At 47.3% G+C, this 15,374-nt stretch overlaps 1 protein-coding gene across 1 annotated transcript; it reads left to right on the plus strand.

The window, feature by feature from the left end:
- Positions 1 to 540: 540 nt before the first annotated feature.
- LOC114485372 (nudC domain-containing protein 3-like) lies at positions 541 to 11,774 on the plus strand. Its single transcript, XM_028486690.2, has 3 exons — positions 541 to 855; positions 6,150 to 6,460; positions 11,620 to 11,774. The coding sequence occupies exons 1-3, from the start codon at positions 664 to 666 to the stop codon at positions 11,642 to 11,644; spliced, it is 528 nt and encodes a 175-aa protein (XP_028342491.1). The 5' UTR covers positions 541 to 663; the 3' UTR covers positions 11,645 to 11,774.
- Positions 11,775 to 15,374: the final 3,600 nt, after the last annotated feature.

Consider the following 15,374-nt stretch of genomic DNA (forward strand, 5'->3'; position numbering starts at 1 on the left):
TACTACGCATACAATGTATATACTACACACACACACACACACACACACACACATACGTATATTTCACAGGCTGGCACGCCAGTCTCTACTCTGCACCTAGCTCTTTCCATTTAATATTTGTGCATGCACTCACTTTACATTCTTTTTGTATTCACTTCACCTTGCATTTCACCCACGGCTCCGTTATTAACAGGACAGACACCACCCGCAAGTACTCGCATTTCCTCTTCTGACGCGCCAGCAAAAGGCTCTCGCTGTCCCGCGTGGGGCTCGGGACACCCAGTCGAGAACACACCCCAAAGACCACGTGACAACAGCGAGGCGCACGTAACACTTGCCCACGCTACACCTCTTCCGCCCGTTGCCAACATGGCCACTAGGCGCCCTCAGTCCCGCAGCTCCGGGCCTTCTTGCGTTTCTGGGCCCACGTCCGCTCCTCAGCGAGACCGCTCGGGAAGCCAGGGGGGGTGGGGGCGGGGCCCGCGTCAAGTCGGCTCAAACTCAGCCCAGCCGAGCCCTACCGTGGGGGCGAACGAGCGCGGACCGGAAGTTTCACGGGCGCGCTGGCTGCCGGAGCCGTTACCGCAGCGCACCGGAAGTGGCTCCAGGCCGGCGTCCGGGCCGCGCCCGCAGTGAGTGAGCTTCCCTCCGGCCGGTGACGCCATGGAGCCTGGGGCGGCGGAGCTGTACGACCAGGCCCTCTTGGGCATCCTGCAGCACGTGGGCAACGTTCAGGACTTTCTGCGTGTGCTCTTCGGCTTCCTCTACCGCAAGACGGACTTCTACCGCCTGCTGCGCCACCCGTCGGATCGAATGGGCTTCCCGCCGGGGGCCGCGCAGGCTCTGGTGCTGCAGGTAATGCGCGGCCGGCGGGAAGCTCGGGGTGGGGGGAGGTGGGGGGGGGTAGGGGGAGGTGGGGGGAGGCCGTGGGAGCCCAGACCCCTGCGAGCCCGCCGCTCCATTCGCTGCCGGCCTCAGTTCATCCTCTGGCGCTGCCCCGGACCAGCGTCCTGGGGCCGCGGCTTCAGCAGACATGCTCTTGGGGTATCAGTTTACTTCTTGCGTGCGAGAGGGGCTGGCTCTCGAGCAGCCTGGTCCGACCGGGTGCACTTTTATATCAGAAGTAGTACATCGACGCTCGGGGCCAGAGTCAGCTCCCGCAGCGTGTAACCCTTCGAGTTGCCAGTCAGAGAATGAAAGTAGTGCAGGCTAGACGGGGGAACGGGCGGCAGCACGGACACCTGCACACCCCAGAACTGCGACGACTGGACGTGGAAGGGAGACTGTGTGATTGATGGGTGTGGTCCCCCTGTTCGAAGTGTGACTTTTCAGGTCAAAGACAGTCATAGTAGTACTTAATAAGTTTACATTTGAACATATATCTGTACATCCCAGGTTAAGTTTATTGTATGTTTGAGGTGCTGTTAATACTTATTCACTGACGTTGACGGGGTACTTGGAATGTAATAACCAAGAGTTTATGTACTGAATGTATTTATACTCTCAGCTGCCAGAAGCATTGGAGATACACTGGTAATGCAGATGGTAAATAATGGTCTCTCTCCTTGGGATACTTATGCTCTAGTTAAGGAGGTAAAATACAGTAACAGAGAACTATGCAAGGCCGATTATGTGACAGAGCCCATTGGAAGGAAAGGAATAGAAATGATGGTTTGGAAATAGAGAAAAGTTTTATAGAGGAGGTGGGACTTTTTTTTTTCCAACATCTTTATTGGAGTATAATTGCTTTACAATGGTGTGTTAGTTTCTGCTGTATAACAAAGTGAATCAGCTATATGTATACATATATCCCCATATCTCCTCCCTCCTGGGTCTCCCTCCCACCCTCCCTATCCCACCCCTCTAGGTGGTCACAAAGCACCGAGCTGATCTCCCCGTGCGATGCGGCTGCTTCCCACTAGCTATCTATTTTACATTTGGTAGTGTATATATGTCAGTGCTACTCGAAGAGGTGGGACTTTGATGGGATTGAAAGAAGGTATTCAGTCAAGCATTGAGCCTGTTTCTAGGAACCTGAGAAGGTAGAAATGCTGGTGATAACCTCTCATGGTTCTGTAGCGTTTTACAGTTTATGAAGTGATTTCAAATGTTCATCTCCTGAAGACTTGCTACAAGCTGCAGGTTGGTCAGGTATTTTCCTCAGTGCCTGCATGAAGAAACAGAAGTTTAAAATGTTTAACTACCAAAGATAATATGGTCAAATGAGGAGTGAGGGTGGTATTCAATTTCAAAACTTAAGGCTGTTCCTCATCCTTGTAGTTGTTAAGTGCCATCTGAGTGATCAGAGAGCTGTGTGTCAGAGATGGTTTTTAGGAGGCCCTTATGTCAAATTAATGCTTTCATGGAAGACTGTGAAATAGATAAGGTTGAATTTTATGTGGCAGATGAGGGTGCCAGTTCAGCAAGATTAGGTGATTTGACCAAACTCATCATAGAGCTGGAACTCAAAACTTCATTTTTCGGATTCCAAATCTTTCTGTTCTATTATTTAACCGATCCATTGTAGGGTGGGAACACTTTTGTCTAGGGTAATCTTTTGCAGAAAAGATGTAAAGGAGAAAGGAAGATTTACTGAGCACCTAATATGTACCAGTTGTTATGTATTTTACATTCTAGGATGTTATTTATTTCTAGTACAACCTGAAAGGTTGGTCTTTTCCCTTGTTTTACAGGTGAACTGACAGAGGTAATTCATGTAAGACACCTACTATGTTTCAGACACCCTTAAGGGGCAGAGAGAGGGTTGGGATGGGCCAGAGGTGATCCAGGGTTTCAGACCTGGGCACTGTGATAATGACAGTGCATTCACTGAACTGTCACCTGAGTTTAGGGGAAGAAGCTTAGTTGAATTGGAGATTGCAGGCAGAAGTCCCTTCCCACAGGCTGTTGAATTGTGGGGCTGGATTTTAAGGGAGGTAGAGGAATCTGGGTGGTTTGCAGGAGAGGAACTGAACGTGGAGGATAGCCCTTGTGGGAAGGATCCCAGAGAAGGGATGGGAGAAGGAAGAGGCTGTGGGAGTGGGAGGGGGATGGAGGGAAGTGGGCAGGGCAGTGAGTTTCAGGGAAACCAAGGGGGACAGTTTCCAGCAGATGGTTAGGAGGGGTGTAGTGTTTTTTGAAAGTGGTTCTGAATCGTCAGTATTGCCCAAGGAACTTTAAAAGAGCAGATATTCCCTGGGTATTTTTGTTGGGTAGATCAGGGTAAGTCCTGGGGAGCTGTTCTTTTATCCACAGAGGCATTTGGCAGTGGGGTGCTTGGGGTTCTCTTCAGAACTCAGGCAAAGAGGGTTTGGATGGGAGTATTGGGGTACTCTGTTCTGGAACCCAAAAGTTCTCCCTTGATATTTTGGAGTATGGGCTGTTGGTGAGATTTAAGCCTTCTCAGACTTTTCCTCCTAATTCTTAGGGCTTGCACAGTCTGAATGTACAGCTTGCAGGACCCTCAGCAGGAAAGATGCATGTAGAAATTGTATTCCACTCCATGATTTATTAGTATGTTTTAAGAAAACAATAATTTTGCATGACGTTTCATTCGGATCAGTGGATTCTCTGTGTTTATTCTGGAGTCCAGTTTGGCAAGCTTAGAGGTCCCCCCATGAGAGTCAGGAAAGCTGTCTCTGTCTGTTCTGAGCTTGCTGGGAAGTCTTGGGAGAATCACTCTCCTCTCTGTCAGTTGAGAAGGTTGATTGGAGGTCAGGGACATCTCTTCCAGCTCTGCAGTCCAGGATTCTGAAATGAGCGCTGAGGTCAATGGCGACGTGAGAGGTGAAGCCACGGGGCAGGCGGGGTGCTGAGTAAGCAGGGGCGGTGGGCACCGCAGTGCAGTGAGGAGCGTGAGGCCCAGGGTCCGAGGGAGGCCCCCGGCGTTTGGAGAGAGCCCTTGCTGTTGCTTCTTTTCTGGAGTTAAGACGAAGATGTGGGGCGTCAGGAGGATGAATGGCTCCGAGGGCAATGGGTCTGGTGTCCGGTGTCACTGACGTGAGTACAAGAGGAATGAGTCAGGGGCTCAGGTTCTCTGAAGAAGTGGAGAGAGATACCGTTTCCAGTGTTTAGCCTTAAGGTTTTACTTATCTTCCTCTGCCTACGTCTCCTTTCAGTGTTTGGTGTGTTTCCTGTATAATTTTTTACTTTCTTCTTTCACTGGCAGGACCTTGGGCAGGTTACCCTCTCCGAGCTTAGTTTTCCATTATCTTTGAAATGTCAGCGCTGTCTTCCTCACAGCATTTTCACGAGGGTTTTGAGAGAATGTCTGTAAAAACATTGGCATAGTTAGTAACTTCTTTGGTTCTGTCTTCCTGCCCAGTGCACGCAACAGTTATTTAGCACGTGTCTGCATTCTAGCCCTTTGGAAACTGACTCCTACACACTTTAAAACATTTTTATTTTATTAAGACTTTTTTAGAGTAGTTTTAGGTTCAGAGCGAAATGGAGGGGAAGGTACAAAGATTTCTCGTGTCCCCCCTGCCCCCCCTCCCAGTGTCCCCTGTACCAATAGCTGCCACCAGAGTGGTGCATTACAGTTGATGGACTTATATTGACATATCATAGTCACCTAAACCCACAGTTTACTTCAGGGTTCACGCTTACTGTTCATTTTATGGGGTTTGGACAAATGTGTGATGGCGTGTAATCCTCATTATGGTGCCACACAAAGTATTTTCACTGCCCTAAAGAAATCCTGTGCGCTCTACCTGCTCCTTCCAGCCTCCCTCCCTGCAGCCTCTGGCAACCACTGGTCTTTTTATTGTCTTTAACATTTTGCCTTTTCCACAGCGTCATATAGTTGGAATCATACACTGTGTAGCCTTTTCAGATTGGTTTCTTTTACTAATATGCATTTAAGGTTCTTCCATGTTTCTTCATGGCTTAATAGCTCATTTCTTTCATCACAGAATAATATTCCATTGTCTGGATGTACCACAATTTGTTTATCCATTCACCTGCTGAGGGATGTCGTGGTTGCTTCCACGTTTTGGCAATTATGAATAAAGTTGCTGTACACAATCCGTGTACAGGTTTTTGGGTGGACATATTTTCAACTCCTTTGAGTAAATACCACGGAGCGAGGTTGCTGGATTGAATGGAAGGGTCTTCTCCCACCCACTTTTCAAGGTGGATTTCCCAGCTTTTCTGTCTCCGGGAGGAGATACCATAGGATATATCTCTTGATGACCCTGCCTCTTGGAGCTGTGACATTTCCTCCTGTCGTTCCCCCTGGAAGGTGTGCCTTTCATTCAAGGTCTGATGCGGAGCACCTTCTTCCAAGAAACTCCCTTAGCTCTCTTTCACCGGAAATGCGCATTTGCACCCTCATTCTGATGGCATCACATGTATTGGTCACAGCCTCTTCCTGTCAGAGTTGTCACGTCTGGGTCTGTCCTGGCTACACTTCAGGGTTACGTGCGCCCTTGAATGGTGTATACAAAATGCCATTTTCATGTGCACTTTTTGGATGGAGCGTCCCAGCAGTTTTTGTTTGTATGACTGTGGCCCAGAAAAGATTAATGACTGATCCACACACCAGAAAATTGAGTTCTTCGAGGTTGGGAGCTGTCATTTGGATTCTTGGTGCCCCTTGCACATTGTAGGCACATCATGGATGTTTGTTGAATTCCCAGGCTAAGACCCGCACCTTCCCTCAGCCCGTGCAGTGTGGGAAGATAGCAGCAGTCCAGTGAGCCGGCTTGTATTTTGTGGATTGAAATTCAACTAACTCCCATCCTCTCTTCTTTCGTCTGAGTTGTTGGTGCCTTTACAGCTCTCAGTACCAGGACAGCGTGTTCTTTGCATTTCGAACAAGGCTCTCTGGGGCTCTAAAAGTAATGACAGGTGAGACCATTTAGTTATGCACCATTTAGACTTGAAAGTTGGCCTCATAGGCGTGTAAATATTTTGAGCCTTGGCTTGTAAAGGTTTCGCTTTCGTTGATTTTGGAACTCCCCTTTAAAGATTGTTTTCCTAGCGGCATTTGGTGGAGTTGTAGTGCATTTCCATTTTGCCAATGGGAACATTTTTTTTAGTCTACTGCTTTCTCATCCTTTGTTTACCAGATTTTGCTGTTTCTCTGCAGAATGTGTGGTACAGTACTGGGCGGATGAACTCATTGCAGGATTGCTGTTTGATTTTAGGTATTCAAAACCTTTGACCGCATGGCCCGTCAGGATGATGAAAAGCGGAGGAAGCAGCTGGAGGAGAAAATCAGGAGGAAGGAAGAGGAGGGGGCCACGGCTGCGGCAGCTGCCACGGCTGAGCAGGAGCCGGTCCCCGCCCCGGTTCAGGAGGTGGAGGTTGACTCCACCACAGACTCGGGCGGCCCTCAGGAGCCTCCCGGCCCGCAGGGTGCCGTGCAGCAAGTGGCCCACCACTCCCGGGAGGCAGAGCCACCAGGAACAGGTGCTGGTGCTGCTGAAGTCCCGAGGAGACCACCAGCTCTTCCCAAGTAAGAATTTCTACTTTGTGGCTTCTTCCTTTTCTTTTTTTCATCATGGTTTATTACAAGATATTGAATATAGATAGCTCCCTGTGCTACAGTAGGGCCTTGTTGGGTATCGATTTAATACACAGCAGTGTGTATCTGGTAATCCCAAGCTCCTAACTTATCCCCACCTCCCTTTCCCCTTTGGTAACCATAAGTTTGTTTTCTGTGTCTGTGGCTCTGTTTCTGTTCTGTATATCAGTTCATTTGTATCTTCTTCTTTTTTTTTTTTTAAGATTCCATATATAAGTGTTATCATATGATACTTGTTTTTCTCTGGCTTACTTCACTTAGTATGGTAACCTCTAGGTCCGTCCATGTTGTTGCAAATGGCATTATTTTGTTCTTTTTTTTATGGCTGAGTAGTGTTCCATTGTGTGTGTGTGTGTGTGTGTGTGTGTGTGTGTCTCACGTCTTCATCCATTCCTCTGTTGATGGACACTTAGGTTGCTTCCATGTCTTGCCTATTGTAAATAGTGCTGCAGTGAACACTGGGGTGCATATATATTTTCAGATTAGAGTTTTCTCTGGGTATATGCCCAGGAGTGGTATTGCTGGATCATATGGTAACTCTATTTCTAGTTGTTTAAGGAACCTCCATACTGTTCTCCATAGTGGCTGCACCAATTTACATTCCCACCAACAGTGCAAGAGGGTCCCTTTTCTCCACACCTTCTCCAGCATTTGTTATTTGTAGAGTTTTTTAATCGTGGCCATTCTGACCTGTGTGAAGTGATACCTCATTGTAGTTTTTTTTGTTTGTTTGTTTGTTTGTTTGTTTTGCGGTACACGGGCCTCTCACTGTTGTGGCCTCTCCCGTTGTGGACGCACAGGCTCAGCGGCCGTGGCTCACGGGCCCAGCCGCTCCGTGGCACGTGGGATCTTCCCGGACCGGGGCACGAACCTGTGTCTCCTGCATCGGCAGGCGGACTCTCAACCACTGCGCCACCAGGGAAGCCCCGTCATTGTAGTTTTGATTTGCATTTCTCTAACAATTAGCGATTTGAGTATCTTTTCACGTGCCTATTGGCGATCTGTATGTCTTCTTGGAGAAATGTCTGTTTGGGTCTTCTGCCCATTTTTCATTCGGGTTATCTGTTTTTTTATTGAGTTGTGTGAGTTATTTGTATATTTTGGGAATTAAGCCCTTGTTGGTTGCATTGTTCGCAGATATTTTCTCCCATTCCTTAGGTTGTCTTTTCGTTTTATGGTTTCCTTTGCTCTGAAAAAGCTTATAAGTTTGATTACATCCTATTTGTTTATTTTGTTTTTGTTTCTTTTGCCTTGGGAGACTGACCTAAGGAAACATCGCTAGTTTTATGTCAGAGGTGGCTTCTTTCTTGCTTGACATCTGCTGGTTGGGTTTGTCCCTAAGTGGGTCTTACTTGGTAACACACTGACTCTATTTCAGCATTTAGTTAGCTCTTCATGTTTGCAAACTGCCTTACAGTGTGTAGGATGGGAGGTCAACTGTTTTCAGTATTCTTCCTTTTTCTCTCTATAGGGTAAGGTAATAATCTGCCCACAGTCAAACAGCCAGTTAAGAGCTAGACCAGAGTTAGAGCACTGGCCTCATAGAGTTATGCTTTCCCCTGAGACCTGCCTGTCTGTGTGTCTTGACTCTGTCTTTTCCCTGCAGGAGCAACTGGTGGGACATGGGCCCACAGTCCTCCTGGTCTAACGTACACCCAAAGAGGTTGTCTGGAATGGGGGACTGCGGACCCAGAGTCCCCTCAGAGCCTGCCACTTAGTAAATGTATTACCTTGGGCAAGCTGCGTCACCTTTCTGTGTCTCACTTTTCTCCTTTGTAAAGCAGAGGTGATAATAACAGCACCTCCCTGAGAGGCTGTTGTGAATATTGAATGAGCCAGGGGTCATGCAGCTGATGATTGGTAGGGCTTAGATCAAGCCCTGTGCTGTACTTGTCCTCACTTTTCAGGAGTTCTGCTTCCTGGTGCTTCCCTGCCCCTGTTTGGGTGAGAAGAGCTGATACCTCCTTGTGTATGAGCTGTGGCAGTGTCTGAAAGACAGCATGCTGCTCCTGGCCTGCTCTGTTTTTAGGCGCACCTGCTCTCTTCCCCCTTTCCTAGGACTGTTCCCTGCCCTCTCCTGGGTTGCATGTCCCCCTTGGCCCTTCTCTGGCTAAACTTCCCTTCTGTTCTTCCCTCTCCTTGCACTCTCCTTCTCACCTGTTTTGCGGACTCTTTGAATGTAGTTCCTAGTTAATGAAGCAAAGTGAACAACATAGAGTGGCATAAAATGTGGAGTAGGGGGAAAATAAATTTTGTGGAGATAGGTTGGGGCAAGACTGCAGAGTCTCAAAGTCCAAGTTCGACTGCCTGGAGGGTCGGTGCCCCTAACCCCCTGTTGTTCAAGGGGGGTTAACGGTACATGCAGAGAAAAAGCCCAGAAGGAAATACATTATGAATAGTGGTGGAATTGTGAGTGTTTTTCATTGCCATCGTTGCCCCTTACTATATTTTCTAATTTTTCTTCAATGAACTGTACACTTTGCTTTACTAATTTTTTTGCATTCTTTTTATAATTTCTAAAAACTCTATTAAGAGAGGGGATTTGTTTTTAATTCCTGAGTAATAGATTAGAATAGCTGCCTTGTTGTCTTGTAGAGACTCTATTTTTTATTCTTGGACCAATGAGTTGTATTCCAGGTTAGTATCAGCGTTAGTTTTGCTAGTCCTACCATGGTGTAAACATAGACTGAAGACTTGGGTGTGTTCCAGGAAACCTTAGTTTGGTGCTGCAGGCTCAACGCTTCCATGGACTGAACCTTCTCAGCCTTCAGGTATTCACTGGTTTTCTATGAACAAAACAAGAAATTGTGGTCCACATCTCTCTAGTTCCATCTGAAAGGCTGTGCTGTGGCAGATCTGAAATGGAACATGAAAGCCGTCCTTGTCCTTGTTGTAGCTTTTGTGGCCCCCCAAGTCCCTCCAGTCAGTGCCCAGAATTGCTTATCCTATAAACTGTAGATCTGGGGGTTCTGTTAATTAAATAACTTAAGATAGTTATTCTTTTTTGTGTGTGTGTGGTACGCGGGCCTCTCACTGTTGTGGCCTCTCCCGTTGCGGAGCACAGGCTCCGGACGCGCAGGCTCAGCGGCCATGGCTCACGGGCCGAGCCGCTCCGCGGCATGTGGGGTCCTCCCGGACATGGCTCACGGGCCGAGCCGCTCCGCGGCATGTGGGATCCTCCCGGACCGGGGCACGAACCCGCGTCCCCTGCATCGGCAGGCGGACTCTCAACCACCGCGCCACCAGGGAAGCCCAAGATAGTTATTCTTTAGGTGACCACACAGAATCACTGCCTTTGTGGGGCACCCTGTCCAAAAACCAGTTACCTACCTAGAATCTGGGTCTGACATTGCTGACTTCTCATTACTCCTGCTTGCTACCCATTTGCTGGTGGTTCTGCCCAGTATTAGGTAGTGGTGATGGGAACTTCTCTCAGTCTGCAGGCAAATCGCACTTTGGAGTCAACCCCCTGTCCCCAGCCTAGGCCCTGCCAACCATGGGTTAAAGTTTTTGAAGTGTACATTTTCATTTATACATAAAATAAAGTACAGATTTTTACACATAAAGCCACATGCCACCACCCTAGTGCTCAAAGTGCCCAGTTTTATTCCTTAGAGATGAGAGAATTTGGGTACACAAAAATTTCCTTGTCCATACAAGATAGCTTTGAGAGGTGCACATACTCTGCAAAGGAGCTTCACAGTTTATGAGTTGTCCGTAGTGAAGATATTGTAAAAAGTGCTGCTTAGAGCCCCAGTGTTTATATTGTATTTGACCCAGTGATCTGTGCTCAAAGGACTTCTAGGGAGCTGGGAGGCTTTCAGAAATGCTGATGACATTACTAGTGCTGTGGAAGGAGAGAGGGATGCAAAACCAACAGCATCAACGTCCTAATCGCTGAGTCGGGCCCCTCTCAGAGCTGTTGGTGGGGTTTGCCTCTTGGGTTCCATCTGTGTCTGGTCCCACTTCGGTGGCCATAGGTCCTGCAGTTTCCCTCTCGATCTGCAGGTGTCGCTGTAGGCAAAACAGTGATAGCTGCATTTGCTTGTGCTGGGATGCTGACAAAAATGTACAAAAGGCTGTGCCACCTCTGGCTTTTGCCCTTATAAATCACCAACAGGATTCTTTAAAAAGAAGAAAAAGGAAAGAAAGTAGCACTGAGAGTAAATTACAGTTGACCTTTGAACAACACAACCTTGAACTGCACAGATCCACCTCTACATGGATTTTTTTCAGTAGTAAACGCTACAATACCACAGAATCTGTGGTTGGTTGAATCGTGGATGTGGAACTGTGGATACAGAGGAGCCGCGCCTGCGCTGTCAGTGTTGAATGGTGGTACATGCCCTGAGTCCCTCCCGAGCTACCCCTCTGTCCTGCACAGGGAAGCAGACAGCAGGGCCTCGTGAGAAGGGGGTGTCATGGAACTACTTGATGTGTTGACCCATCTGGTGAAATCGTGGTAGGACAAGGGTGTGTTAGAAAGCTGCTCAGTGCTTTCTTTTATTTTGGGTGGCATGGCCTTTGTGTCCAGCTGTTACAGGGATCCATCTTGGGAAAGGGGTGGTGTAGTTTGGAAGAGAAGTTTCAGATTTCTAATAGTATCTTCGGCAGATGCTTCGTCTTCATCACGCCTGGTTCACTTGCCCCAGGCACAGCACTGTTCACGCTCTTCAGTGCTCTTGTCCACGCAGCAGGGCCTTCCAGCACCTCTGTCCCTCTGCTCCCCACCACAGCTAACCGCGTCTCCTCTGAGCCTGGGTTTCATCTTACGTCTGTTTATGGCTAGTTCTTACATCTTTCGTTTTTGGGGCAGAGACTTACTCAGCCCCTCTCAGCTCCCAGCTGTGTGTTAGGTGAGCAGCCGATGCGTGCTGGGTTCATTCTTTCGTGCCTCTCCTTTGGTTCTACTCACCCATGTCTCGTGACGTCTGTGGCTTAGATGTCCCTTAGGCGGGCTGTCACAGGAGCAGAAGGGTGCTGCTCTCCGCTGGGGCATCCTTTCTGTGTGCACTCATGCTGCCTGAGAGCTGGCTTCCTGGATTTGTCTCTAAATGGGGTCCTTCCTTTGTTGGTCCCTGCTTTTTCAGGTGCCCATTGCAGGAGGCCCTTTGATAGAGTCACGTGGACATACCGGAATGCTACCCCAAATACCCACCCTGTCGGCTTATGGTGAAGATTGACTGAGGTCAGTGTGTAAGACCTGGTGAGCAGGATTCCTGGCGCATAGTGAGCCCTCAAGTAGGTACGAGCTGTTCTCAGTATTGCTTTTCTTAACTTAAAACAAGAACAAACTGTTTTTCTTCCTCATTATGCTCAGTGTAGACTATTTGGAAAATAAAGATAAGTGTGTAAAGAAGAGAAAACATCCTACCATTCCCTATTAACTTTCTGGGATATTTCTACAGTTTTTTCTATGCATATAAACGTGTGCGTGGGTGTGTTTGAACACACACACACACACACACACACACACACACACAACAAAGTATGCTTATAAAATTGTCTTACACTGTGGCTTCTGTTTTGCTGAACATTGTATGCTGAGCATTTCCTGCATCCCTTTTGCTGATTTTGAATTCATGTTGTACCCTGTTGAGTGTTGTGTGCCCAAGAGGTTCTTTTGCTCAGATGAGGTTGTTGGCTGTAATCATGCACTCAAGAGAATAGTAAACAGAAAGCCAGCAGTCCAGGGATGTCTGCCGGCTTTCCCCCACAGGGGCTCTGCTGGGCCTGCCTGCCTCAGGGTCTGTTTTCAGTCTCATCTGGTATAGAAGCTGTTCTTTCACCCAGTTCACCCTGAAACTGCCCCTTCCCTAAGGAACCTCAGGTGTAAGTGGTCTCAGGGATTTGATTTAAATCACAGATGAGGAAGACCTGATATAGGTTGTTTGTTAGAAGTACTTTTTTTCCTCTAGAAGCATTGTGTTTTTGTTTTCATTTTGCAATTCATTTCTAGCTTATAGGCTTCATTTTTAGAAGAGGTTGGCCTGTATATCTTACAGCGATGACTTATGTTGAGTTGGTTGGATACTGAAGCCGGATGGTAAAAATGACCTGGCGTCCTAGCCTGTGAGAGTGAGCATGTCTGCGGGCGGGAGGAGGAGGCCAGTGAGACTCCCCCAGGGTACTCTTCCCCTTGGGAAATGTGTACTTCCAGGTGCCGGAGCCCAATCTGCTTCCTTTTAACAGATGGAGAAATGGAGATGAACGGTGGTGAAGTGCTTTGCTTGAAGTCATAGTTACAAGGGAGGGCCAGAGTCATGGGGAAGTGAAGCAGTTCCCAGTGCGCTTAGAGGCCCAGACATGGGTATGTTTGCTTTGCTATTGTTAAGAAAAAGGAAGTATTACCAGAACTATCTAAGAGATACTTTTCAAAACTAACACAACCAGTTTCTAATTGAATATTTTTCTATGTCACTAAAGAAGTATAACTTTTTATGCTAGCTTTTTTTTTTTTCCTATTGAAAAACAAGGGTATATGCACCTTGTGGAAAATGTATTAGGTTGAATTTAAATACAAAGGTGAGTAGACAGAAGAATGCAGTGAATCCGCGTGTACTCACTGCCAACCCTGTGAAGTACACCCGGCCACTTCTCCCCCCTCCTGTGTTATTCAGAAGCAAATTCTACCTCATCATTTCCTCTGTAAATGTTTTCAACCAGTGTTTAAACTTCCAGTTTTCTCATAATGTCATAATTTTTTAAAAAAAGTTTAAATCTATAATAAGGCTCCAACCACATATCACTTTGTAGCTGACTCTCTGTTTCTCTTGCTTTTATTCTCTCAAAATTTATTTGTTAAGAAAAAAATCAGGTTGTTGGTATGTTGAGTTTCCCACTCTCTGATTGTTACGCGGTGTAGTAAATTGGCAGCTGGATTTAGGGTCAATACTTTTGAAAGTTATAAGCCTGTGTAATGAAAGTGAATTCTCCCTAAAGGCAGCCATTGTCCCTACTTTTGTAAAAGTTTTCTGTTTTATAAACTTTTTATTTTTCATATTCATTTATGTATATCTTCTCTGTTGTATACAATATGCTGTGTGTGGACTTTTAGTTACATCCTGAGCAGCTGACAAGCAGCTAACAAGGACGCAGTCTCCCTGTTGCCAGGTGCCGTTTTTCCTGGTGTATGTTGTCACTGTCCTCACAGCTGTGGGGCTTTAAGATGCTGATTCCTGGGCCTGCCCCTGGAGATCAGATTTAACTGGCCCAGGTGCGACCATGTGTCAGGATTTTCAGAAGCTTTCCAGGTGACTCTGCCTGTAGCCAAGAGTCAGACTTGACTACAGTCTTTCTCTCGACTCCCTCAGAGTTCTACCCTGTGGATGTAGCGTCATTATTTAGTGAGTCTCCACGGGCAGTGTAATTAGGTTGTTTCCAGTCTACTGCGGTCACAAATGATGCTGCAGTGACTGTGCTGTATGTGTTTCTTGGAACATGTGTATGAATATCTCTGTTGGACGAATTCCCAGAACAGGAATTACTGGGTCAAAGGGTATGAAGTGTGTAATTTTGATGTATGTTGCTAAAGTGGCCCCAGAGAGATTGTACCAGTTGGTTCTCTCACTGCCAGGCTGTCTGATGGTGGGTACCTGACCCACCCCAGGTGCCAGCCGGCAGCCCTAACCCATTTCTTGGCTGCTGTTACCTTTGCTTCATTGGTTTTATTTGAAATGCCATTCACTGTGACATATGTTGGGTTCTGATTGGCTCTGTGTATGTTTCTGTGTGTTTTTTTCCTTTTCTATTCCATTTATTCATAGATACTAAACCATTTGTTCTATTTGTTTGCCAGTACCAAGCTGTTTTATTTACCATAGCTTCATTAGGATACATTTTAATACTTGGTGGGACTAGTGTTTAATCCCTTGCCCGCAGACTTTTCTGGAAAATTTTTCCATGTGAAAATTCTGTTGAAATTTTCATTGGGAATACCTTAAATTTATGTTTTGAATTAGAGAGAAATGACAGCTTTACATTATTGAGTCTTTCTGTCTAAGAACAGGTTATATTTTATTTATTCAAGTCTTGTTTTTTGTTCTTCTGTAGAATTTTAATGTTTTTATTCAGTAAGCCCTGTACAGATACTGAATTCTCTGTTTTCTAATAGTTTCTCTGTTGATTTTCTAGGAATGTAGACTCTTCAGTTTTTATTATAGTATTTTAGTGACAACTATATTTAGTAATAAATACATTTTTAATATTTTGAATTTTAAATGTAACTTCATGTTTTTTCTCCCTCTCAAAATGTGTTGCCCCGAGCACCTGGAAGGGTGGAGCTGACGCTAGCTGCCGAGGGAAGGGGTGTGGGGCGGCTGGCTCTGAGGCTGACAGGCTAGGCTTTGGCCGCAGCGGGGTCGTCGGGGTCTGAGAAGCCGTGAGCCGTGTAGGCGGAGTCCGAGGGGAGCAGGACCGGAGGGGGGAGTGTGAAGAGCGTCGGCACGTCACTGGGTTTCAAGGCACAGGCTGGACGAGATCACCGAGGCAGCGAGTGTAGATGGAGAAGAGGTGCAAGGGTTGAGAGCCGGGGGGTCGTACAGGAGGTGAGGGCGCCTCTGCCTAGGGGGCCAGGGGAGGCGGGGTGTGTGACCAGGGGGAGCAGGCCCGAGCAAGGCAACCAGGACAGTGTCCCGTCACGAGGGAGGGAGGCCAGTGGTGTCACGCACTGCACCGTCACCTGCGCCGCTGCTTCGCCCTTCGCTTGCTCCCTGTAGCCGTCCAGCCCTGAAGTCCTCAGCTCGCTCGTCACCCCTTTCCTTTGGGATACACTCCTGACCTGTCCCCTGGTTTCTGTTTCTGCTGTTGGCTCGCCTTGTGGCGGGTGCTTCTCTGGCCTCTGGCT

This window comes from Physeter macrocephalus, unplaced genomic scaffold (assembly GCF_002837175.3).
Source record: "Physeter macrocephalus isolate SW-GA unplaced genomic scaffold, ASM283717v5 random_1173, whole genome shotgun sequence".
NCBI lineage: Eukaryota > Metazoa > Chordata > Mammalia > Artiodactyla > Physeteridae > Physeter > Physeter macrocephalus.

Coding starts and splice junctions, on each gene's coding strand:
- LOC114485372 (XM_028486690.2), top strand. CDS start 664: ATGGAGCCTGGGGCGGCGGAGCTGTACGACCAGGCCCTCTTGGGCATC. Junction 856..6,149: donor CGCAGGCTCTGGTGCTGCAG/GTAATGCGCGGC, acceptor GTTTGATTTTAG/GTATTCAAAACCTTTGACCG. Junction 6,461..11,619: donor AGACCACCAGCTCTTCCCAA/GTAAGAATTTCT, acceptor CTGCTTTTTCAG/GTGCCCATTGCAGGAGGCCC.